This window comes from Peromyscus maniculatus, chromosome 8 (assembly GCF_049852395.1).
Source record: "Peromyscus maniculatus bairdii isolate BWxNUB_F1_BW_parent chromosome 8, HU_Pman_BW_mat_3.1, whole genome shotgun sequence".
NCBI lineage: Eukaryota > Metazoa > Chordata > Mammalia > Rodentia > Cricetidae > Peromyscus > Peromyscus maniculatus.
The window spans coordinates 26,055,744-26,082,534 of NC_134859.1; the positions used below are offsets into that span (position 1 = coordinate 26,055,744).

General features: G+C 35.3%; 1 protein-coding gene across 2 annotated transcripts in view; it reads right to left on the reverse strand.

Moving 5' to 3' along the window:
• The window catches only part of Gabrg2 (gamma-aminobutyric acid type A receptor subunit gamma2), an 88,337-nt gene extending 63,066 nt beyond the window's left edge, over positions 1-25,271 (reverse strand). Inside the window, exon 1 of one of the 2 annotated variants that reach the window (XM_006971623.4) lies at positions 24,817-25,271. In XM_006971623.4, the coding sequence (XP_006971685.1) occupies positions 24,817-24,920 (104 nt within the window). In that variant the 5' untranslated portion in view covers positions 24,921-25,271. The remainder of the gene's footprint in view (positions 1-24,816) is intronic. The other variant, XM_006971624.4, reaches the window with a different exon arrangement.
• Positions 25,272-26,791: the final 1,520 nt, after the last annotated feature.

Genomic DNA, 26,791 nt, shown 5'->3' on the forward strand with positions numbered 1-26,791 from the left:
AGTGCTTTGCCCTCCCGTCCATAAATAAGCCATGTGTTATCTTTTATTTTTGCCTTTCCATATTTGATGTTCTTCTCACCCACCTGCCCAGCCTCATAGAGGACATTTAAAAAAAATTGTGAACGTGATATTTTAACTATTGTAAGACACCCTTATAATTCAGCCATAATGTCTCCTTGCTCCTTAGAGAAGTTAACTTACTCCAACCTATTAATGAAGGTAAGAGAGTAATAATTAAAGTCACTCCCAAAACCCTCAGACAGGCCCCTCCTTCCCCAACTGAGCCACTAAGGAGAGTTCAGGCTTGCTGCCTTCTCTCCCCCCAGGCTACATGGTGTGTATTTTTTTTCACTTTCTTGCACTGAAGGTTAGAGTTGTTCATTTATCTTTGGTTGTTAAGAAACTGGTACTATGAAGAAAATGTAGTTACTGACTTTAATTCACCCTTTGTCACAGCAATATTAACTAAGCTGGGTGTACTGTAGTCATTGGATTAAAATTAATTGCTTAGACTCATCAAATAGATTCAGGATATCCTGACAGTCAGTTTTATATAGTGAAACCAGTTGGGAAATCCCTAGGAATTGGTGTAGAAGTGAGGAATGGATTTGGAAAATGAATTGAACTCCATGATTTATATCTTCCCTTGCTCCAAGTTCCAGCCCCTCCCCATCACATGCAAAATTACTACATTTTTCGCCGTCAATAAAATGTACGTTCTTACCAAACCTCCCCCTTTCACTTTCATCAGGACTCCAGAAATCTGTAGTCAGGATGAAATTTGAGGATTGTGAAAAATTACCATATAAAAGTTCACACCCCATCCTCAGCTTCAGTTTTATTTTCCTAATTATGTTGCAGAATGGATATTATTGGATAGCAGATTGCCACTTTGCCCTGAATGTATATATAGTTTTTAGGAATTTTTTATTACATTTATTTATTTGGAGTTATTTACTTCGGAGACAGAAAGAGTGCCATGACCCACCAGTGGAGGCCAGTGGTTATGAGAAGGTCAGAAAGCAATGCATGGTACTCTGTTCTCTTCTTCTATCATGTGGTTCCCAGGGGTCAAGCTATGGTCATGAGGCTGGGTGTCAGAACTCTGTACCTGCTGAGACATGTTTTTTTCCTTATGCCAAATTTTACCTTTCCTCAATCATATCAATTACTGAAATATATATACATACAATGTAGAAACCGTAAATATATATGTAGTTTAAATATATATGTATATATATATTTGTACATAGTACGTACAATTGCAGAAGTGTATAGGCACATAAACAAATAGAAAGAAATAGATGATCAATATGTAAATGTCCAAAATTGTACGAGAATGGTGACTGAGTTGTTAATGTTAGAAGCAAAAAAGATTGAAGGTGATATTTTAAGAGTGAATACTAACTAGTTAAATTAGCTTAGAAAGCAAGAACAGTAATTTTGCTATTTTTATAGCTTTGGAAAATAATATCTAAAATTAAGTATTATGAAAAGTCTTATAAGAGTGCATTAGTTAGTAAACTAATGTGTGTGTGTGTGTGTGTGTGTGTGTGTGTGTGTGTATTTCACATGAAGTACTTGATTGAGTAGACAATGACTCTCACAGAAGACACAAGTTATTAAATGAAAATCATAATATAAGCCATAGGATATTTCCTTACACATTACTGGTCAGGGATACTTCTGAGGTCTCCAAAAACAACAAAGGCTATCTTGGTTACCCACCATAGGCACATGATAAAGACTCTTATGGCTAAAGATACTACACATTTTACCTGTAAGACATAGAGAAATCGATGTCAAACCAACTGGGAAAATTCCTTCCTGCTGGCTAACTTTTATAGTGTCAGAAAGGGCTATGTAGTCTGTTAAAGGAGAAAAGACACCGAGGGCCTTACCTATCACTGAGTATTGTATACTGCAATACTGATCTGCCATGCAAGGTATGACTACTGGAGCAATATAAAATGTGCCTATGTTGATTAGTTACTCTCACTGTGTAACTACATGCCTTCTGATGGATTTGTGGCCTCTTCCTCCAGGGGGGGAGTTCATGCTTGGCACCATAATCCTGGTCCAAGGCCCATTGCTGGGGAAGTTACAGGCTCTAGAGTGGAACCTGTTATTGTTATTTTCATAAATTGTCCAACTATTTCTTAAAGATTGTATTTACACCCTCAGGACTGGGCTGCTCTCAATTTTGGTCAGAGAAGTTTAGCAGTGGTTAGTGCCGAGACTCACAACAGGTCAAAAAATGGAGGAAGTGGTTATGAGTGTGTGGCTCTGAGCACATGTTTTTCAACAATCTTCCCAACAGATACCATTCTCCTGCCAAGGTATAATGTCACTGGAGAAGAGATAAAAAGAGGAGGTGAAACAAATGTGAAAGCTGGAAGATGGGAAGCTGTAAAATATCTTCTGGAAATGACGTGGCTACGGCTACCCTGAGCTCGCAGCAGCTGTAGTTGTCTACAGAAGATCGAGCCAGCCAAAATGCTAGCATACACAGGGGAAGTCTCATGAAGCCTCACTTCTAACTGTGGTGTTATTGACAATTGACAACTGCTGAGGAAGAATCATTATTGTTTGGGGATGTGGCCACTGGTAGCTTGTCTATACTCCAATAGTTGCCCTCTTATCCATGGGCATAAGAGTAAAACTAATTAGACTTAATAGGCAGTTATTTTTTTAAAAAAAGAACAGAACATGAAGTTGGTAGGGGAATATATGTGTGTGTGTGTTGGGGGAGGCTCCAGGGTGAGAAAAAGGAGGGGATGGTGGGTGGATATTATCACATATTATAGCATACATATGTAAAAGTCTCAAGCAATAAATTTTTGAAAGTATGGAAATGATATAACTAGAATATATTCATGCACAAAATTCTTAAACAAAAATTTATAAAAGATAAAATAAAGTACATGGACAAAGCATCTACCAAAGACACCATTTTACATCTTGTATTTTAAGGAGCATAGAAGCTCCATACATGCATCCCTTCCAGAGTGCCTATACTGGATAGGGTGGGCTGGCAATGTTCCAACCACCTCTCCAAAGAAAGGCCTCACTGCAGCCTAGACTAGCTTTCTGCTAGGAAACTGCCTCTGGGGCTCAATTCCTCATTTCACCAAAGCACTGCTGAGTACTGCCTAATGGAGTTCTAATCCTATGACCCAGATCTTACTAGTGTGAGGGGGTGGGGTTCTAGTGGAAAAAATGTTCTAGTTATTTAGTTCATGAAGAAAGAATATGGTTAGTCCATCAAATGTAATCATGATAGTATTTTATTACCTTAATCATTCATGCAAAAGGGTCTTTTAAATCTCTCTCTCTCTCTCTCTCTCTCTCTCTCTCTCTCTCTCTCTCTCTCTCTCTCTCTCTCTCTCTCTCTCCTCTCTCTCCTCTCCTCTCCTCTCCTCTCCCCTCCTCCCTTCTCTGTCAGACATATGGATTCTATTTTCTTAAATATAAGAAGATGCTGATTAGGTGACCTAATTTACTTATGGAAACTTCTCATGCAGATAAATATATATTCCAAGCACAGTGGTACCACACTGCTATAATTTTTACTGTCTGGCAACTAGAATCAAAAATTCAGTTAATGTAGAAATAAAATAGACTAGCTTAGAAAGAAAGAAACTTTCCTGAATTTAACTAAAGATTTTCTTAATGTCATCACTTTCCTACCAATTTATGAAACAAAATCTAATTGATCATTAAAAATAAATACACCAGTGGTAGTTTTCTCTCCACACTTCAGAATACTCAAATAGACACTAAGGAAAGTTAAAATACAAAAAAAAATGAAGATCATATATTCAGGAGACAGGTAAATCTGGTTTACCTTCTATATTCATTCTTGCTTTATCACCTGGGAAAATTTACTCAAATTTAGAAAACTACAAGTTGTCATCTTTAAGCATGCTCATATTATACTGTATAAGATTAAGATGCTTATTTGGTGTCTAAGTCCATCATAATTATTATGATGAGGTGACCATTGCTAGGTTTAACATAATGGCTCCAAACATGTAACTAAAAGCCTGTATTGGTAGATGCATTTACCTAACATTACTTAAGAAGAACCAAAAACAGATGTTTTCCAGGAAGAAAAATAATGAGCCCCTATATTATAAATAAATGAGGTTTAGCTCCTCCACAGTTCTCCCAGCTGAGATCTAAATTAAAGGGGATGATGCATAATCTGGGATGATTTCCAGATTTGTCTAAAAAAAAAAAAAAAAGCAAAAAAAACTCCCCTCATTCATGGTAGACTGTTTCTTCTGGTCTTTAGAGGTGGGGCTTCTGTATTTACAGAGGACTATGTAAGGATGATAATGTCTGACCAATAAATGAGGCATCCTGTGGAACTGTGAGCATGCCTGGGTAAAAACAGACTGATAATGATTTAAGAAAATCCATTTAACTGCTATGTGGCTTGAAAGTAAACAAACCTGAAAATCTGAGTTCAAGAACCAGTTAGAGTCCCCTGGGGAATATTTAGAGTTATTATTTTTGTAGTACTTTTTAGTTCAAAAAGACTTCCTCATAGAGGAAATAGAATGCAATCAAGATTATTTTTAAGTTAATTGATCATAATTTAAAAAGCTCCACTTGAATGAAAATATCCAAGGAACAGTGTCCACAACCTTCAGTCTTCTCATTTCTAAAAGCTTAAAGAGGTTGCCACAGGCCATCTGGCCAAGAGTTTGGACTAGTAGTCTAAAATTTTTCAGGGGATTTTCTAGAAACACTGAACTCTATGATCCATTTATCGTCATAAGTCAGGCTCTTTAACAAACTCCATAAGCATTGGAATTTTTTTAATAAATTCATGTTCCCGGTTTGCCTTAGTCATTTGAATCTATATCTTTGTGTTGTAAATCACCATATGCATTTTATTTCTGTCTTTACACATTTATACGTGCTTTGAACTAAGCCATATCTATAAGCATTAACTCTTCTTAAGACTAGTAAATGAGTTATTTAGGAAAAGGCAGAGATTGTAAGAAAAAAAAGTATAATTACATAAAAGATTCTAAATACTTGATATTGGTATATATTTTGGGTGTTTGCTGTGAAAAACTAATTAGTTATTTTATAGAGTTTTATATTTTCATCTAGGTCATATTCTAATCAATCTACTAAGCTCCAGATTAAATAGGGGAGTTCTTTATTATACATTCTCAACATAAAAGAGCAAACAGTTGGACAAGAATTAAAAGCTCTTTGTTGTTTCATTGAGTTGTCTGTAAATCCATTGATACTCACTTCCTCATAAATACACTTTATATTTTTCTTTCTCTAAAATAGGTAAGGTAGTTGAATAAAAAATAAAGAGAATACCACTTATTTTTATGTTTGAAATAAGTTTAAACTGCTAGCGTGGTTTAAAAATCAGTTGTACTACTGCTATGTCAGTACTGGTTGAAAGGTTATTATTTTACAGACAAAATGATTCACATGAACAATATCTTATATGTCATTATATCTCCCTCAGGTCATATCTATCAGAGAAGTGATACCCTTGAATCATTTCTATTAAAAAATTCTTGTACATGGGAAATTTTGCTCTCTGAATTTTATCTTCGGAGATGGAGAACTACCTCAGCCATGCGCTACCACATCTGGCTTTGTACAGGCTCTTGAGATCTGAATTGAGGTAATTAATTGATCCTCTGAGCCATCTCGTTAGCCCAGGAATAAATGGTTTGTGTTCAGGCGGGGGGGGGGGTACACACTTGGTTTTCCTCTAGAAGTAACAATATTAAATATAGATACTATTACATATTCATTGTGTTACAGGAAAAAAAACTTAAAGAACTTCAATGTGTCACTCATTTGTTGTGTCAATATGGATGACCCTATAATTACCATATTTAAGAAATCAATATACACATTTACAATTATCAGTAGGCACTTTGGAGTGGCAAAATCACATCATGCAAGCTTTATGCTGCAAGGCAAAAGAATTGGGACCAAACAATCCTCTGTGTCAGTGGTCCTCAATCTTCTTAGTGCTGCAACCCTTAAATACATTTCCTGATATTGTGGTGACCCCCAACCATAAAATTATTTTCATAATTACTTCATTTTTATAATTTTACTACTGTTATGAATTGTAATGTAAATATCTATGCTTTCTGATGGTCTTAGGTAACCCCTGTGTAAGGGTCTTTCAGCCCCCAAAGAAGTCATGAAGCACAGAATGAGAACTGCTGTTCTATGTGTAGTCATCAAAGAGACAACAAAAAGAGTACATACAATAAATGATGGTTCCAGCTCATTTTCCCTAAAGAGGATAAATGAATTTATAACTGAGCCCAGTGAATAATATGGCACCTTTACCACAAAATTAATAATATTCAAATCTCATAAGCTTGACATTGTAGACAACAATGATTTGATCTGCCCATACTGAGAAATAACAGCAAAGCTTGCAATTTAAGGTAATGGATGTGTTCAGCTGCCAAATTTTAAGTTGCAGTTGAGTTTGGAAAGCGACACACTCAGAGAAACAAGACAGATCTATGAGCCAGTTCTTTCCAGAGGATGTTTCTGCAAAGGGAGGATTTATAGAAGGTTTATGAGCAGGTAGAGTAGATGCATGTAGACCCTTTGAGGGTGCAGGGGAAACATTCTGTTTTCTAGATTAAGAGCTCTTGAAGGATGTCTTAGCTTTTGTGAACAGTGAACTTGAGACAATGGGTAGTTCTAGTTGTAGAATCTTCAGTAGCTTGTGCATGATTCTCTCTCCTGGAAGGATGTGTAACTGACTTACAGAGTAACTACTGAGGAATTCAGTGAATGGGTATGTATCATGCATGCGTGCAGATCATTCTGAGAGCAGATTGCCCAGCTGGAATGACTTTCTTAGCTCACTCATAGCTCAGTTCTTTGCATTAGGTTTGTATCTGTTAATAAGTGTTTCACTTTGACTGAATCAAATATCAGACATGTATTCCAGTGCATAAAATGCAAAATATTTATTAATAATCCATCACAAATAATCTTTCATTAGCTGAAATAAATCTTGACTACAACTGTCAGAATCTCCAAACTAGTTTGAAAAATAGGAGTACAAGTAATAATGACAGAGGCAGGGTAGACTTCAATATGAGCTGATGCAATTTTTAAATTGTGAATTAAAAATCAAGCAACAACCACATTCATGCCTGTATTCCCAGCACTCAGAATCCATGCAGGGAAGATTGTTGTGAGTATGAAGCAAATTCCTACTTTGTAAGAATTCTAGACTATGTGGATTACATAATGAAAACTTGTCTCAAAAATTAAAAACAAAACAATAACAACACAAAACCAGACCCTTTCTGTTTGTCTCTTCCCATTGCCCTGCATACTGTCAAACAAACACTTGCTTTGATTATAGGGTCACAAGTTGCTGACATCTCTTCCTTTTCCTCGTTCCTTGTTTAAATTCAACAGAGAGATAAACATTTATAAAAAGTTTGCCTTAAAAAGGGAGGTTACTTCTTTTCCAAAGCTCACAGAAAGTCTCATGGTGTGTGTGTGTGTGTAAAGGAGGATGATGTACAGGAAGCCAGTATCTCCAGCTAGAGGGTGAATTATGCCTAAGATTTTAATTTAGTTATTTATCCCTCGCTAAAATCAAAATCAGAATTAGCTTCCCACAAGGTATGTGTTTCACCTGTCGCAAAGGCAGATTGGAATGCATGAGGTTATGAAGTAAAGCATGAAGGCAACCACAATACTTGCAGAGAACAAAATAGTTTCTGCAAGCAAAGAACAATCAGCGTGTGTTCTAGGATTACTACAATGTCCATTTACTCTAGGACAAATTTCTTGTCATGATTTGTTGTTATTTTGCTTTAAAGCTTCTCCAAATTTGTGAGATGACATGAAATGACATTTTCACATAGCTTTAGAAAGAAAATATTTTTTCTATTATCTATCTGTGATGGTTATCTGTATATTCTATAATGCATCCATTCCATTTGTAATTTTATTCCAGAAAAATATGCATGCACATGTCTTCTAAAAAATATACATAAGGAGATTCATAGACCCATTACTGTGTTGATAAATAGAAAGGAGTATAACTCAAACTGACAATAGAATTGGTAGATAAAATATGGCATCTCCGTGCGATTAAGTGCTAGATTATCAGTGAAGTTAACAAATTGTAGTTACATGCAACAAAATAAATTTGAAAAATAAAAATCTAAACAAAATATGCAGCACATACAAACATTGACATGCAAATGTGATATGAAATGTAATGTCAGGATAAAGTCACTATGGTGTTAAAGTGAGAATGGCAGTTAATTGGAGGCAAAGGAGAGAACACAGAGATGGGTAAATAAATGAAACTATTTCCTGGGTTTTGGGCAATATTTTATTTCCTGAGATGCTTGGTAAAGGCATATTTTTATTTCATTGTGTTATGCTCCATCTATCTCTACTGGTGCCTTGTGTTATTATTTACATTTTATTTCACTAAACAAAGCTTAAAATAACAAAATTTCACCACAAAAGTTAGAGATAGGAAAATTAGACTCCCATGAGCTATTGCTGACTTTAGTAGCATTTTCCAAAATTATCCAAGTACCTGGCATTTGTTAAGATGTCCAATTAACATTGTCTTAAAACATTGAATGGATCAATAAGAGCATGTATTATTTGTAAAATTAGCAAAAGAAAATCATAAGTTAATTTCCTCTTAGTGTTTTTATGAACAATTAAGGCTAATTTGTACATGAATGGTCTCTGTCAGCCACTGATTTCTTCATTAAATGTCAACCATTCTATTGTGTGAATATGCAAATGATGTACATGACATACACTAGAAATAGGTTTTAGGTAACAACAACACAAGTTTAAGACTACAACAAGCAAATTCTAAAGTCATCTCAACCATTGTAGTTATCTCATAAAATGGAAAGAAAAGTGTTAGTATTAAATATAGTTAGGAAGAAATATAAGTGGATAGTTACTAATGAGGCATGGTTTTATTTAACCATTTATTTATAAGAAAGCTTCAATGTCATTGTTTAGAAAACTGATAAAAATGCTATTTTTTGATAATTGTGCTGGTGATCAAACCTAGGGTGTTCTGCAAGCTAAGCAAGCACTCTGTCAGTTCAGCTTTATTCTGTCCTTAGACTCTGCATTACTTTCTCTCTTCTGGCTATGGAAATCAAAGGTCAATTTTAACAGCAGAAGATATATAAGACATAAAAGTTAATGTCAGAGAGGGATGTGATTATATACACCACCAAGAATTACTCCAAGGAAGAAATAATTTGTATTTTTTATATATACTATCTATGGTATTTAAGACTGCATAATGCCACTTGCTCCACATTAAATGTTCAAACAGGATCTAGACAATTCATTTTTAATCCTGCATACTAAAATTATTTGGAGTTCTTTATAAAATGCAAATGCTGAAGGACAATATTTTTAGATACTGGCTTAACTGATCAAAGATGAAGTCAAAACACGGGTATTCAAGTGATTTTGAAGTGTGGGAAAACTAAAAGCTATAGAAAGAAGTAAGACATGACTACATGGTTACTCTTTTATAATCATTTTAAACATCTTTTATTTACTTTCATTTTTGGAGTAAATAATCATTTGAGAATTTTGTTATGCCAACTCCAAGTACATTGACAATTTAAAAAATTGCCTTAAATATTTGTGTCCTATTAAGACAGCCCCTATTTGACCTAAATCCTTGAAGTCATTCTGAGAGAACAACTTGAAATATCACATAGACATAATAGTAAATGTCATTAAAACACATATTTGGAAAGTTTACTGTTTTTAATTTACTTTCAGCATATCTAATCATATTTGGTAAAACTCTGTCTTTAATTGGTATTTTATCATTGCTTTTAGTTTGCTAATCTACTTTGTAAAATAGCAGTAACAAAATCAACTTGTCTGATAGACAAAAACCATGTAATAAAAGCTTAGCAACATTGTTCTAGTTTTATTGCAATTACTTTGTAGCTGTCTTCCATTATGAAAAGTGATACTAATTTTCTAGTCTTAATATTTTTAAATGAATTTACTGAGATTATAAAAGTATATTGAATTACTAGTGCTTGGCTTTCTTTTTGAAAATATTCAGTAAATAATGGGATGAAGATAGAGTTTAGTGGTTATGAGGACATCGTACTCTTCCAGAAGACCTGAGTTGGATTACAACATCTACATCAACCGCTCACAACTGCCTATAACTCCAGGGAACTCTAAAACTCTAAAACATCCAAGCCACCTGTACTCACATGTAAGCATACACACACACACACACACACACACACACACACACACACACACACACACTATAATTGAAATAAAATAAACCTAAAATATCAAAATACATTTTCAAATATATAAATTACTAGGTATTACTTAGTCATAATACCTAGGAGAGTGGCTGAGGTTTGAAAATGACGCTTTATAGGTTTAGACCTTCTAACTCTGCAGTTAATCAGATTGTATTTAAAACTCATGCACAAGACACAGCTGTAGTTAGGCAGAAGGAAGTGTTAAGTGCAATGTTGGTATCAAACACCTCTCTTCTATTTGTGGAGACAAATCTTGAACAAGTAGAGAAAGGCAACACTTAATATGAAAGACAACCCTAAAGTGTTCTCTGAGCTAGAACATGACTAATCTGTCTCCCAGGGCATCCAACTTGACATGAAGGTTAAATCTTCTGAAGTGCTTCTCTCTTCACTTTTAAAATTGCAGTATTTTGTGGGAAAATGAGCAGTTTCTGCCAGAACACACACATTTTAAGAATCTGATAAAACTTTTGTTTCTTTTTCTACCAAAAATAAAATGAAAATAAAATTGTTCATATACACAGGTACAGATTTCATGTGTTTACAACAGATCCACAGATAGACAGGATGACCTCTGTGTTCTCTCAGGCAGTCTGTGAGTGAAAGCCAAACCTGTCCTAGCTTTAGCAAAACTCTGATGGTCATTGAAAGTAGGTGTATGAAAATGATGCTCAGCATGTTATTTCATATACTATCTGATTACTTTGATGTCCCCCATCTAAAAACTTTGTAGTGTTAGTCTGCTGTGGTTGAAATGTGCATTTATCCAATGACTACTAGCTCAGAGTGTTAAATTTTTTATGTGATTGATATTTCACAAATTTAGATGACTTTCCAAGAATCTCAGTTTCTGAGTTTACAATGATGAATATTTTATTACTGAAACAGTACTTGGTTTCTTGTGAATTTATTGAACAGTTTAAGTATTTATTTTTGGAGTTTAGATAGGACATTACGTTCTCTAGTACTTCTGTGTGCAGGATAATTTCTGCAATGTTAACACAGAACCCAAGAACTCTACAATAACAAGAAAGAACTAGTATGACCTAAATATGAGTGACATCCCGAGCACACAGTTTCCCCAAATTGCCTATTCTAATGTGGATGTGGTTTTATGGAGTTTAAGCTTCAACATATTTTAAGTCACCATGCTGGTTTCAGTGGAAAATACAAGTTTATATCATAAGAAAAGACAGTTTCCACAGCTCATAGATTAATATATTAATAACTTAACTATGTCATAAGATTAGAAACACTGAGTCCTTGTGAATTACTGGTGTTGTATAGTTACAAAACAAAAGAAAGCCATAAATCATGGCATCTGAAAATACTTGGGTTAAGATCATCACATGAGCTGGTGGTAACAAAGCAGGAGAATTTCTGCTGGAGGCTTTAGGTTCCATTTGCTGACAGCTTTAGCTTCAGGGTGTGTGGAAGCTGGTGGCCTGTTGAATCAAAACACACTAGAAGTTTTACCTTCACAGTCAGGAGGCAGCAGGCAATGAATGACTAGTAAAGGCCTAAAATAACCTAAGAAAATTTTGAATTAGCAAAAACTGCGACTTGTCCTAATCACAAAGTCTTAATCAGTCAGTCTTCAGCATAGCTGGATCTTACTTCTGTTAACTTCAATTCACACCAGTAAACTTTAAGGCAAAGAAATTAAAACATACTTGCTAATCTTCTCTGTGACAGTTCTCTAGAGCATTTAAATCAATCAACTAATAACAAATTTTAATTTCTGTAAGCAAAAGGAAATATTTGCCATTTTTCAATGCGATAATTTTAGCATCACAAAACTAAATGTGTATAAACAGATCAGTTAAATATGTAGAGATAATTTTATAACCACAATATACAATTGTGTTTTAAATAACTGGACTACCATGAGAATTAACAAGTGATTCTTGGCCTTATTTGGAAATAAGAAAAGATGAGATTTCTGAGCAAGAAAGACGCCAACTGTAGCTGGAAGTCCAACAGTTGAAGTTAATTTCCATTATTGAATATTGGTGTGTAAATTACAAAATTCATCATTCTCTAGAGGATATGCATGTGTCTTCTTTAAGAATGAGACTGATGCTCTGAAGCCTTTACCAGAGCTACAGTTTGAATTCATATTGTGGCTGTAAGGCTGTGCACTGAGAAACAGCTTCTAGTTTCTCAAATCCTTTCTTCTAGCTTTTTTTTTTTTTAACCTTTGGCTACAGTGTCGAACATCTGGATTTAGTTTAGTGCTCAAATTATGTCAAAATCCTATTCCCATAAGGTTTTAATATTTCCTATTATTCTAAATCATTCTTATCATAAGTATGGTGTTTTCTCAATCCCTTAATAGTTTCAACTTTTCTTAATTTAAAAAAAATCACTGTAACTTGCTATTTATTGCCCAGAATGGTATCTCCTCACGATCTTATGAAATGTAAATTTCCATTATTTTATTTTCAATCATATCACAAACTTTAGTCCATTTATTTTTAATACCCATTATAATGTTAAAGTTTTGTTGTTTTTCCCTGTTGTTTTGCTGTTTATCTGTTTCCTGTCTGCCTTCTATTGTGAGGAGTATTTGTCCAGTTTGTGTGTGTGTGTGTGTGTGTGTGTGTGTGTGTGTGTGTGTGTGTGTGTGTTATGCCAAGGATAAGATAGCAGCAAACAAGTACTAGAAGTGCAGCAAATATTTATTAAAGGCAGAGAAGTCAGGACATGGAATGGTGGAATGGATTGATCCATATTCAACAGAGCACTTCAGAACTCATGAAGTTTATACTCAGTTCATCAACTCATAACACAAATTTGGCCATGTCAGCCCAGAGGAACATGAGTGGAATCTTGGGGATGTAGTTGTTCAAAAAAATTATTGATGAGTTAATAAAATAATAAATAAATAAAAATTATATACAACTTCCTTGGGTCAGGAGAAGTAAGTGAAACAGGATGGTACATAGGTATATCTTTGGTTATGAGTAAAATTATAAAGGTAGGCCTATAATGTCATATGCAATACACCACTATATTTAAGGTATGTTTTTATTCTGTATTATAAATACCATAAAAACAAGTTCTTAACTTGGTCAGCTCTGTCTTTAGCACCTGTCATGGTACTGGGAACAGGGCAGACAAGTCATCTTGAAAGTAAATAGAAAACCAGGAGGTCATATTTTGGTTCACTGGAATAAGTATGGACCTTTTATTTCCAACATTCTGCCTTAAATGCACTTGAAGTTTTTTGATGTACTTTTTTGAGACTTAAGCATCTGCTAAGAGTTTGCTCGGTAAATTAGTTAAAATCAGAAGTCAGAGAGAATTAATTGAATGAAGTGTTCTTACTCCGTGTGCATCTGCAAGGGTGTCTCAGATGTTTGTCTATCAGAGAAATTGTGCTGTGAGGCGGGACAACAATGAGCTTTAGGAAGGAATTCTCACTTGGATGTGCAAAACCGTAAATGACCCACTTGCCATAGAAGCACCTGAAAAACTTTCAAAAACTATAAAATGGATATTCTGAAGAATATTTGAATGCTTGCATATCTGTGGTTTTAGGACATTGATAATTTTATTTACTATTTAAGTTCAGGAATGGTGTGTGTATGTGTGTATGTGTGTGTGTCTGTATGTGTGTGACTTGCAGTATGACTGAGGAGCTGTACTCCTTTCTACAATAGTGGCACTTCATTCATGCTTGTTTTCAAAATTATGATTAGTTTTGTAAATAGTATTCTACTTAAGACCTCCCCTTTAAACTATGAAATATGAAAGAAGTATGTGAACAACTCCAAAATTCAGAAGTAACTCTTTCATGAAAATTTCATGTGGAAGATAGCTAGGCTCAAAGAAAATGAGAAATAGATAATAAACTCTGATACAGCAAATGTGGAGAAAATAGAAAATGAACCTGGTGTTTAAAGACATCTAATTAAATTCAGTGTGGCATACAAAAAATTCTGCCATGCAGAGGAATGCTCTATGAGAAGCTCACCCTCCTAATCTCAGAATTTTAGTTCTACAGGCCTATGAGAAATACGTTTTCATTGATATTATTTTAGTCATGGTCTATAACACTTTTTTATAGCATTCCTAACAAACTAAGACAACCTTTTTCCTTTGAACACTGCAACAATGTCTGAGTTGGTCTGGGTTACTGACAGTATAAGGTTTGAATAATTTTAAGAGTTTGAAAACAGATAGGTTGGTTCATTTGGATATTGGTAGAACCCTGTGGCACAACTTGACTGTAACCTCATGAGAAACTCTGAACTACAGCTTCTCAGCTAAGCTGTCCATAGTTTTGGTTCTTAGGAAATCTGGGAAAGACATATCTATTTTATACTGCTAACTTTTGGAATAATTGGTTATATAGACACGTAGCTATTGCAAACTGATAAAATCTAAAGCTGTGAAATTTGAGGAAATTTTCATAGTTGTACACTAGAAGACTCTTCTGCTAATTTATTATAGTATCATACCACAGCTATTTTGCATCTAAAAATGTTCATGAAGAGAAATTAAAGCATGTTCTCAAAAACACTTATATAATAACTCAGATGACAACATCAATCCAGACACACAATGAAAATAGCTAGATATATTAAAGATCAGCAATAAAAAGCAACATCATTGTATCCCATAGCATCATTTTGAACAATAAAAAAAGCATCTAAGAATATACATAGACATTTAATTTCACTAATACCAATTTCACAAGTAGGAAAAGAATCTATGGCCACATAAATCAGAAGAAATGCTATCAATAAAAACTCATCTAGCTATACATTAAATCCTAAAAAAATTACTGATTATACTAGATTGTTATTGAGAAGAACTAGCTTGAGGGTTCTTTCTTTTGTGTCATGAATGAGTTGGTGGAGAATAGACGAGTAGACATGGTGTCAGAAAGGTATTTTGGGTGCTAATGCTGTAACCCAGGTGATATGATTTCCCACCTGTGATCACATCTATGAGGTGCAAAGAAATGGAAAAGTTAGTCATGACCACAAATAACAATAAATCAGCTTACATTCTTATCTTTACCAATACCCTCCAACCATTAAATGCATCTGTTCTGACACGAAGAGACTTGACTGTCAGGATAAGCAAACCAAGTTTGTTCTCAATAACAAATCCAGTGGTATTGTTTAGCAAAGGAAAGTCAGTAGTTTGATACCATCTACTGGAAAGTAAATATCTATTTAGTTTTATTTGGGGATGTTACATTTAAGGAGTCCCATGAAGTGACATAACATTCTTACTAGATTTTTATCCATATCCTTTTAGTCTCTGGTTCACCGAAACAATATACTTAAAGTCAATAGTGCAGGCATTCTAGAAATTACAATCTTTCCCCCAGTTTTCTTACTTCATTCCAGGTTAAAAAAAAGGGGGGGGCGAGTGAGGGATGAGAAATTTGAAAACAAAATAATTAGAAAATTAAGAAATGTATCTTTTGCATGCTCACAAAATTTAGAGTTTAATGGGGGAAGAAAGGATATTACATTGGTATAGGAACTGACATTTATGGAAGAGCATAGGCCAGGCAATACACAATGACCTTGCACTAGTAAGAGAAGTAATAAGTACAAGTATATTTACCATTCACTGCTCAAAGTAAGCATATGAGGAATGATAACCTTCCTTTTTACATAAAAGTGAATGTGGCAAAGAAAATTATATAAGGTGACTGAGGCTCATTATGTAAGTAAATGACTAGGTATAAATGAGTCTCTGGTCTAATATAGAGTAGCTGGTCCTCTTAAAGATAACATCACACCCTAGGATGTATTGCTTAAGTGTTGTTTTCTCTTGGTTTGTAGCCACACTTGATGAATTTCAAAGTTTAGGGGGAGAGACTATGGGAAAGCTCAAAATATTTTTCCTTCCATTATGTAATTAAATAAATTGTTATTGGGTATATACTTTGGGAGGAAATGTTTGATTAAAAATATCTTTCCTGAGATAGATAGAAAGTCAAAAGATATAATTTTTAAAGCTTTTCCACATTGTTTGTAAATAAAGAGACAAAATCTTAAGTTTGTATTTCTGTGGATATGTCTGCCCACTATAGATGAGTCCACCCTTGCAGTACAGCAATTATTTTCTTAATTGTTGGAGAGGGAAAGTTCAAGAAAATGAGTTATAAGGCAACTACTTTATTAACATAACTACTAGCATCACTTTTACAAACTTTTATTTTTTTAAAAAAATGCTAAAATAAAATAAAAACCTCGAAAAAAACTAAAAGCTACTTATGTGTACTGTTATATGACACACTTTCTTTTACATTTAAAGTCTGAATGCCTCCATCCATGTAGTTTTGGTTCTGATGTATCCAAATGATCTTGCTTCAATATTTCTAGAGTTATTTGTAGAATACAGATGTCCATGGCATCTTTTATGACTGTATTTGACCATTTATATTGAATTAACAAAGGCTCAAAGAAGATATACCAATAGGAGATAATAGTTAAAAATATATCCACTACCAAGTATATAACCATAAGACCTTGTTTTATATTAAACTGGGGATGGGGGGGATGGGCAATAGAGGGGAAGAGATGGGGGTGAGAACATGAGGGAGTGGGATAGTTGAGCTAGGGGAATGCAATGAAAGAGATAACTTGATAGAGGGAGACATTGTGGGATAAGGGAGAAACTTGGTGCTAGGGAAATTCCCAAGAATCCACAATGGCAAACCCACAAGACTACTAACAATATAGGTTAGTATAATGAGGGTGCCTGAACTGGCACTGATAAGCAGATTGGTGAATACCTTAACTGTCATCATAGAGCCTTCATCCAGTATCTGATGGAAGCAGATCCACAACCAAGCACTAGGCAGAGCTCTGAGAGTTCAGTGGAAGAGAGGAAAGAGGGATTATATGAGCAAGGGTGGGGGAGGTCAAAATCTTGATGGGGAAAAACACAGAAACAACTGAACCAAGCTCATAGGAACTCAGGAACATTAGACCAGCGGCTATGGAACCTGCATGGGACCGGACTAGATCCCCTGCGTACAGGAGAGAGATATGTAGTTGGATCTGTTTGAGGGACCCCTGGCAGTGTGATCAGGATCTAAAACTGGTGCATGAGCTGGCTTTCTGGATCCCATTATGTGTGGTCAGACACTTTGTTCACCCTTGATGCAGCAGGGAGGGGCTTGGTCATGCCTCAACTGAATGTACCAGGCTTAGTTGTTCCCCCATGGGAAAACTTAACCTTTTGGAGGAGGGGATGAGGGGTAGGTTGGGGAGGTGGGGAAGACAGAGTGGGGATTGGGATGAGGTATAAGGGGATATCTGTCGTTGGTATGTAAAATTAATTTAAAAATTAAGAAAGAAATAATTACATATCCACTGCCAAGTATGAACCACAAGGCCTTGTTTTATATTAAAATGTATTATAATATGTTATACATATATAATTATATACATATATAATTAATATAATATATTGATAGTACTATACCTGACTCATTTATACCAAATTTTGTATGGAGAGTCCTCACCAAATATATATATATATATATATATATATATATATATATATATATGCAATATATGTATGTATATACACATGTGTATATATATGCGCAAAGTCAGTGCCATAGAGCACAGTCTGGCACTTATCACTGCCCTTTGTATTTTTTGCATGTGTGTCTTTTAAATAGTTATTTTCTAAATACTGAGAGAAAAATAGGCTTAGGACGGTCCCAAAAATGTATACTTCTTCAAAATAAATATCATTAACTTATAGTTTTGTTATACATATGAAAGATCCCTACAGAATTATACTTAAAACTGGGAAGAACAAGAAAAGAAAATAACATCAAATACTAAAACTGTGCAACGAGATATGCGTAGATGAACTTCAGATGTTTGTGAATCTCGGGCTCTCTCTCCTGTGCTTTGACACCACAAGAACTCCACCCTGCTCTCTTGTAGCATCACGTGGCTCTCGTGTACAACATTTATCTGGTTAAAGTTGAGTAATCATTTGTATACCTTTCTGTTCATCACCTGTGTACAAATGCGTGAGACTGAAAGCTCTCCGAGAACAGACCTCGTGGCTTGTGCTGCTTTGTGATTGCGTACTCCGACACTACAGCAAAACTAACCCAAATACTGTCCCTTCTTAAATTAAGAAAATGTTTCATTTATTTATAATATTTTTGCTTTTCTTTTTGAGATAGTGTCCCTCTGTTTAGCCTGGGCTGTCCTGAAATTCACTATGCAGACCAGGCTGGCCTTGAACTCTAGGAGTTCCTCCTGCTTTTGCCCCCTGAGTGCTGGGATTAAAGGCGTGCACCACTATGCCTGACTCATTTATACCAAATTTTGTGTGAAGAGTGTTCACTATCCATTTAAGTACATTTCCCAAATCAACTTATGAAAAAGACTGGTAACTACCAATACAGAAGACCATCTATAATTAATTTTTCCTACAACAAATATATACATTGAAATTTGACATAGTATATTTAGTTTATTTGAGACATTTTACCATAAATTTCCTGAATAAATTACAGAATTTACTTTCTATATGCCCTAGTGCATGGACTTGTTTCTGTAGCTGAACTTGTATTCATAGCAGGGTTTCAATTACTATAAAGGATCTTTGCTTTTAAAAAACATCCCTTGTTTTGCCAACTGCTATGTTATTTTCTGTTCTTATGGTTTTCTTTATGAATGGGTGGAGAGTGTAATGTCAGTGCTACGTATTTACCATTTACGTGGGACTTTATCTGTGCACAGCTGTACAGTGATCTTATAATAATATAGAATTATTACCATATTTATGCTCTCGTAATATAATGCTGCAAGGATTAATATGATTTGGAGTTAAGTTTTATTTTTACCCTATGCCACTAATATGTAACTTAAAAGAGGCTTTTTCATTTTCTTTTAAAGGACATTCAATCTCCAGTATATGGTAAAAATGAACAAGGAACAACTCCCCCAGGAATGCAATGTGAAGAGGCCTCTTGCATTTCAAAACAACCTGTGTGTTTTCCAGCACTAAGAATTGTTTTTAGGTGGCTATACTTATACAGTGTGTTGTGTATACTAGGAATGAAACAGCAGGAATATGGGTCTTCCCTGAAGCTGATATTTAAGAATTCTGGATGTATCCCTTAATGTCCTTGTTTCTGAGTTATGACAGTTCTTTGAAAGAAAAAGTGATATCTTTGTCGTATAACTAACAAACCTATCGAGGGTCATCATACCAAGCTTTAGTACGATGGGAGTGATTTAAAAAAAAGTTTCCTTTAATACCTTCATATTTGAATATTTAAGTTTCCAGACATAGATAAAATGATGTTATTTCTGCTTTAATATTCAGTGTTATTAATTCAATATCATCTTTTCATGATCCACTTTTCTAAGAATTTTGTTAGAAAACTGAAGAACAGTATTAAGCAAATTTTCCTGAGTTTGCTCGATGGAGGACAAAGACTTTTTAAACACGGTTGATGTGCTGTAGTAGTAGTTCCTACATAGTCAAAGAATTGCAAAGTAAGCTATCCCTTCCTTCAACATACATGACCATAAGGAAAATGTATTTTCCCAAATACAACTCTAACTTGGGGTTTAGACCATTGCACTTAGTATGTCCTTAAATGTATAAAGCCAGTGAATAACAAGCTGTGTCTAAGCATGTCTGACCAGAGAGTACAATGTGATAGCTTTTAATGGTGATATAATTGGTAAATATTAAGGTCTCAAGGAATCCTCAGAAAAAATTTAGATTAAATATTGTAATTTATCCAAGAGGCATTTGGAGCTAAGCTTTTCTAGAATATGTCATATCTGATATAGTACAATTGGGCTTTATTGAAATGGCATGTGCTTGTGATTTTTCAAAAAAACAATTTTACCAAATTGATCACAGAAAACAGATTAAAAGTTCTTAATTAAACAGTCTAAAAATTCAACCAGTATAGGTGTCAAAACAGTCAGTTTTGGATAAATTTGGATAAATATTCCATGATTTTGTTGTTGTTGTTGTCACTGTTGTTGTTGTTATTTGTTTGTGTCAGGTTGATGTCAAGAAAAGGAACCATCTGACTGGGATGTGAGTGCTTAGCATGTCCATGTTCTAGAAACAACCCCCAGCATGATGCATGTTGTGCAGAATTAGAGGAAAATAAGGCATCTTCAAAAACAGAAATAAATAGACATACTTTCAAATCTACTTCTGTCATATATGTGGATAGAGTGAACTACATATATGTGTGCCAACTATATCTAATCTTCACTATGGATTGATGAAACAGTCATTATCACCCAGGGTTGACAGACTAGAAATAGAATTACAGACAAAGTGCTTTGCCTAAGGCCAACAGATAAGAAGTAACAATATGAGAATCTTTGTGGATTCATTTAGCAAAACATGTGCGCTTAATAAGTAAACATGTAGCATGTACATAGTAAGTGTATAAGCATGTGTGCACACTTAACATAGCTGATTTTATTTTAAATCAATCACTAATTACCTGTGGCATTATTGGTTCCAACTTATCTACCCTCTGTTCTTCTAAGTATGTTATCTTGACAAGATTACTTGTGAGATATTTACATTGTACTTAAAACTTTAAACATCCATGCTTGACTAACTAAGTAAGATGCTATAATCCACAAGGAACCATGGGATGGGTAGCACAATATGAACCACAGGAATGATGTCCCTACAATCAGTCTTGACTCCCTACCAATTTGAGTAGAAATTACAAAATATCTAAATACGTTTTACCAGTGAATCAAATTTTTGTGAATTAATTATTTTAGATTAAATTCAAAATGAATCTGGGATATCAAAAAAGCATTTATGTGGTTAATTATTTAGACAAAAACTTAATTTTTGAACTGGCGTGGAGCACAGCCTACAGCTTAACCTGTAGCCCAGCCTGAGCAACACAAAGTGAAACATTAACAACAAAACAGAAAATGGCTTTGAAATCCTAGCCTGCTATCCAGGTATTTGGTTTACAGTGTGGTGGGAAAAGGATTCTTGGAAATTCTGAATCATATTTACAGCCTCTTATTTTACCCTTTCAGGTAGGTGTTTAAGGCAGAATAACTGGAATCCTATGTTGACAATCAAAGCAATTGTGTGTGTGCTTATGAAAAACAAAGTAGTCTTCTAGAGAAAACACGGTAAAACATTTGTAAAGATCTAGAGTAACAAGCTTGTCCATGGAAATTAACTCTGTCAACAAGTCGGTTATATTGAAATATCTTCTTTTATGGTTATGGTTGTGGTCCGCAAAAGTAAAAGTCAGCATAAAATGTAATTATGGAATTAAACATTTTTCAAAGCTCTCAATATTTTATCTGAAACATTTTTTATCCATCAATAGCTAAGGAGAGAAAATAAATATAGGCATTAAAATGGTACTCAATAAATAGGTGTATACATATATATTTGACAATAATTAAAAAGAGGACATAAATTTGACATAGAGCAAGGAGGAATATATGGGAGGATTTAGAAGGAGTGGTGAGAAGTGAGAAATATTTAATTAAATTATCTATAAAATATATAAAGTAAAGATATTAAAACTATTATTTTAATGAAGAATTGAAATTTATTATCAAAAATTTAATCTAATATGTTTTTGCTCAATCTAATACTTTGAAAATAATTATCTGTCAGTCTAAATATAGTATAATTTGTTCTAATCAAAATAAAATGTCTCTTTTTGTACAGCAATTTCCTGCTATACCCAATTATTTCTGATGCATATTAAAATTTTACTACTTTTCAAACTCTGTAACAGAATGTTTTAAAAATTGTTTTAAAACATACTTGCCAATAGGCACCGTTGTGGTAGATAGAATGTGTAAATAGATATTTATTCAGGTACATATATTAAAATATTTCAAGAACTCTTACACATGCTATAAATATAGTAACATCTTTTACAGTTTTCAATTTTGATTTATGGGTATACTTGATGGATATACAATTAGAAAGTTTGTGAATGAGGAATTGATTTTCTGTGCCAAGGTGAATAAAATTGTAAGAAACAAAATATTTATGACTATTAACTGGGGCAATAAATAAACTTTTTTAAATAGACAGACAACAGGCCTGTTTTTCTTAAAGGAACTCTGAAAACTTGTTAAAATCAACATTCTTAGACTTCACTCAGGCCTCATGACTCAGAGTCATCCAGCGTGTGGTTTAGGAATTTCCATTTTAGTAAGTCCCCAAGTGATTCTCACAAGTTGTAAACAAGATACATAGGAGTAGAGCAAATTCCAAGTTTGTGAAATTCTCAGTCAAAGGAGAGCTATAAGCTTTCAATAGGCTTACTCTAGTGTCTTGTTCTATGATATATTTTGCTTTTATGTGGAGATAATTGGGTGAGTTTAGTCATTTAATAGGAAGAAAAGCTTATTTGGAGTTTAATAGATAAAAATAAAGTCCATTAAAGATCCTACATTGTTCAGTACTTTTCTCTTACTATTATTGCTTACAAGACAGAATCTTAGAATTCCATTTTTTTAAGAGACTTATTGTACCCCCCACCTTCGCACCAGCTTTAGAAATCAAATTTTCTCTTTTCCTCCACCCATACTTAGCCATTTAGATAGATCATCTACTGAACTGCAGCAAATAAAACTCTGATCACATCCACTGCACCAAACTGCAATAGCTACTCGCTATATCATTACTGTGAGGACACACACACACACAAAAAATATTTCCATTAGAGAATTTTCACAACACATAAATCTTAAATACTAAGATATCATATCATAAACTAAAATAAAATAATATTTTGGAGTAACCATACAATTATTTGGAGGTGAGATACATAAGAATATACTCAAGCATTTATTTGCAAATTCTTTACTAAAATGAATGGGAATAAGAAGGAAAGATACATTTTCCTCGTGTCTGGTCTAGATTTTATTCCACAGGTTTCATGGTTTGTAGAAATACAAGGAAGAAGTGCCCTATTTATGAGTACTCTGATTCCCAAAAACAAACTTTACAAACTTACTTAGAATGTGTAATAGGAAAGCATGTGATGATTTTGAATAGAAAAAATATTTTAATGGTTCTACTCTGTGATTTGTGACATATGATACTCTTTCCAGCAAGTGTTCCTCTCCTCTTCTGGGACACTTCTTCAGCTTGTGGTTTTTAATGACACTATCTGTATTCAATGTTTATTGTAGTTAAACTGTCAAACAGTTCAGTTTATCTCTATTACAACTACTACATCAACTTCCAAGAAAACTTTGGAGTAGTGTCTTGATATCTTCCATAGATTTATGTCTTTATTGGAGGTGGGGGACGGCACAACCACAGATGTAGTTCTTAACAATGTTTTGTTTCAAAATGGAAACACAGGCAGAGCTGTTATGGCAAGAGTGGACTTCTTGCCTGTCGTTTGTTCTGGTTGGAAACCATAATGTGGTGAGAGCTACTTCTATGGATAGAAGCATGGGACACTGTACTTGGTGGAGGGATTCTACTCTCACAGGCTTAGTTCAAAGAAGTTCTAAATAATCTAGATGAAATACATTTCAGGGAGCAGTCATGCTCAGGAATTTTACAGGTCCTCCCTCCCCTTTATTTGTGCAGGAAGACTGTAAAGCGCTCGTGCATGCTTCACGATTTTGGCATTGCATTCACTTGGTTGAGCATGTTTTCAAGACTGCAGCCAGGCCAACTCTTTCCAGATATACTCCCGAAACATTCATTGAACTACATTCCCTACCTTATGTGCAGTATCCCCTCTCCCATCTGATGGTGGGAGTAGTAATAATCAGTGTGAGGTCCCTGTGCTGTGCCTTGGCCCACTGGCCTTCTGACTACATGGATGTCCTTTGTAGATTTAAAGATAACTGTATGAGGTTTGACAAGCCTCTTTCCACAGGGCCCTCAGCTGGACCGCTGTCCTTGGTGCTGAATCGCGTTTGCCCATCTGGGATTCAGCTGCCGGGTCAATGGGGCTGGATAGAAAACCTGGCTGACTGAATGCTCAGGTGCAGGACCAAAGAAGCCTGTAGTGTATAATAGAAACAGCGCGGCCCCCGCCCCCAATACTCCTTCACACAGACCACGCTGGTATTTGCCAGGACCCCATTTGTAATTTTCTCCTCCAGACCCCCACCCAAATGCCTTCAATATGGCCTCAAATGCCGGCGTGTGCGAGCACAGCCCACTTGATATCAGATTGCAGCAAATTCAAATGCTATTCCCAGAACACAGAGTCTATGAGGTGAGCTTTAGCGCTCTGAAACAAAACATAAACAAATAAAACCCAGTTCATTAACAAATAAGTCAATATGTCCTTCCCCTCTCATCCATCTCTCTCCCACCCCATATATTCACTCTTCCCTAAAGGATAAAGCCTAAATCCCAAAAGAGTGTCTCAAATCTGGGTGGTCTCCCTTCTTCCACAACCCTATCTCTCCCCCACATCTTTCTAGAGACAAACGACGCTGAAAACGGCCCATCTTACCTCGGGTAGAGCGATAGCAGGAGCAGAATCCACAGCGTCATTTTCTGTGAAAATACCGGAGAGTAGACTGTGCTTCCAATGCTCCATGTATTTGGCGAACTCATCGCTTTTTTTTTTTTCCTCTCGCCTCTGGGTTGCAGAAGAATCCCTCCCCTTTGTATTATTATTATGCTGATGATTTGTTGCTGGCTCCCCCCACCTGCCTCTAGTAGGTCCCGTCACTCAGGAGATGTATTGCTACCAGCTTCGAAAATTAATATTCAGGGGGCCGAAATAAAGATCAGTACAAACGCTTGCAGATATCATCAAAGCGTTAGCTCAGGCAGCAGCTTCCAAGTCTGGGAGGATAATATAATTGAGGCAGGGGGGGATGGTACACCCAGAGATGCATACGGAGGCAAATGAGAGAAATAGAAAGGCGCTCACATTCATGCCCTGTGCGCTCACATGAACTCCCAGGGGTCTGTCCTTTTAGTTTTGTTTATGTATTTGCTCTCTTTTCATTTCTTTCTTTCTTTTTAAATGGGGCTGTGCTCTGTTTGTGTGGTTCTGTTGTGTGGTTATTTAAAAGAAATAGAAAAAAAAAATCACTAGAGGCTCTTCGTGATTAACTCCTGCAGATTAACTCTGAGGTCAAAGTGGAAGAGATGTGAGGCTGCAGCAAGAATTAGCACATGCGTGATTTCTTGCCAGCAGTTTTTTAACCCTTTCGTGTACCAACATGCTAGGATTTCCATTCATGGGGGGGAGGGGGTTAAAAAAAAAGAAATGCATCAGTATGTCCAGAAACAGAATTACTAGAGAGAGGGTTTGTTTTGCCAGATTTGAGAACAATCCTTATCTTAAAATCTTGTAATCTTAAACCCTGATTGCATCATTGGGGGAGGGGCAACAGGCAGTAAGAAAGGAGTAGCTGTGCCCAGTGAACTATCCTGGGAGAAAGGTTTGGTGAATTTAAATTGAATGAAAGCAGAAAACACTGATAGGCTAAGGCATGGGGGAAAGTCCCGAGCTTCTCAGGACGTTAGTCCTCCCTTGTCTGCTGTCCATCTGTTGGAATGCTGACCAACACAGCTGCATGGAGACATCTGCTTGAGTAAGGTTCACAAAATACCGCCCTGTTTTGCTTATGCCTGTATGTAGCAGTGAGCAAAAACAGCAGGTGATGGAATAGTTCCAAGACACTCCCATTTCTTCTGTGTTCTCTGGCCTTTGTTTCCTTCATTTTATTTTTAGGTGTTTTGGAATAATCTTGTATTAACTAGTGTTTCTTTCTTGACCAAATGATCTGTGAGGACACTGGAACTCTCTTATTCCAACTTAGTTAATCAGCCACACAGGAAGTCCCTACCCTCATATCCTGGGAAAGAAAGTGTCAAGTGCTTCACATTTCCTGTAGAGTTAGCATCTCATATGGAAGGTGTTCACTAAAAAGTACAGGTAAGATAATTGCCATAATTCTTCATGGAAAGTGCCAGTGCATCATCTCTCAACCAAAACCTATTCTGATAAAGATCATCCTATACAAATGACATCTGAGCAAGAAGTTCAGGGGATGGGAATTGAACATAAAATAACAGGATCCCAGTTCCATCATTACCCTCAAAATTACACCTTAAGAAAGCAGAAAAATTTAATGTTGGCTTCTGCCAATGACATGGGTCCAGGAGATGCCATCTGGCAGATACATCAATGAAACCTGCATGATACTACCCTTAAGCATAATTATTTCATGGCATGTGAACAAAATCCAGTTAAAACAATAACAGCATTCACATAAGACCAATAGATATTTTCCACTGTGACTTCTATGAAGATAGGGCAAATTTAAGTACCTTTTTTTGAAAAATGGTCCCCACTCCTAACTATAGCAGGAAGACAAGGGTTCCTCCTCACAGCCACAATTTTAATTTAAAAGAGCCTAGGCAATCTATAATTACATGCTGCTAGTGACTATATCTAATCTGACCATAGT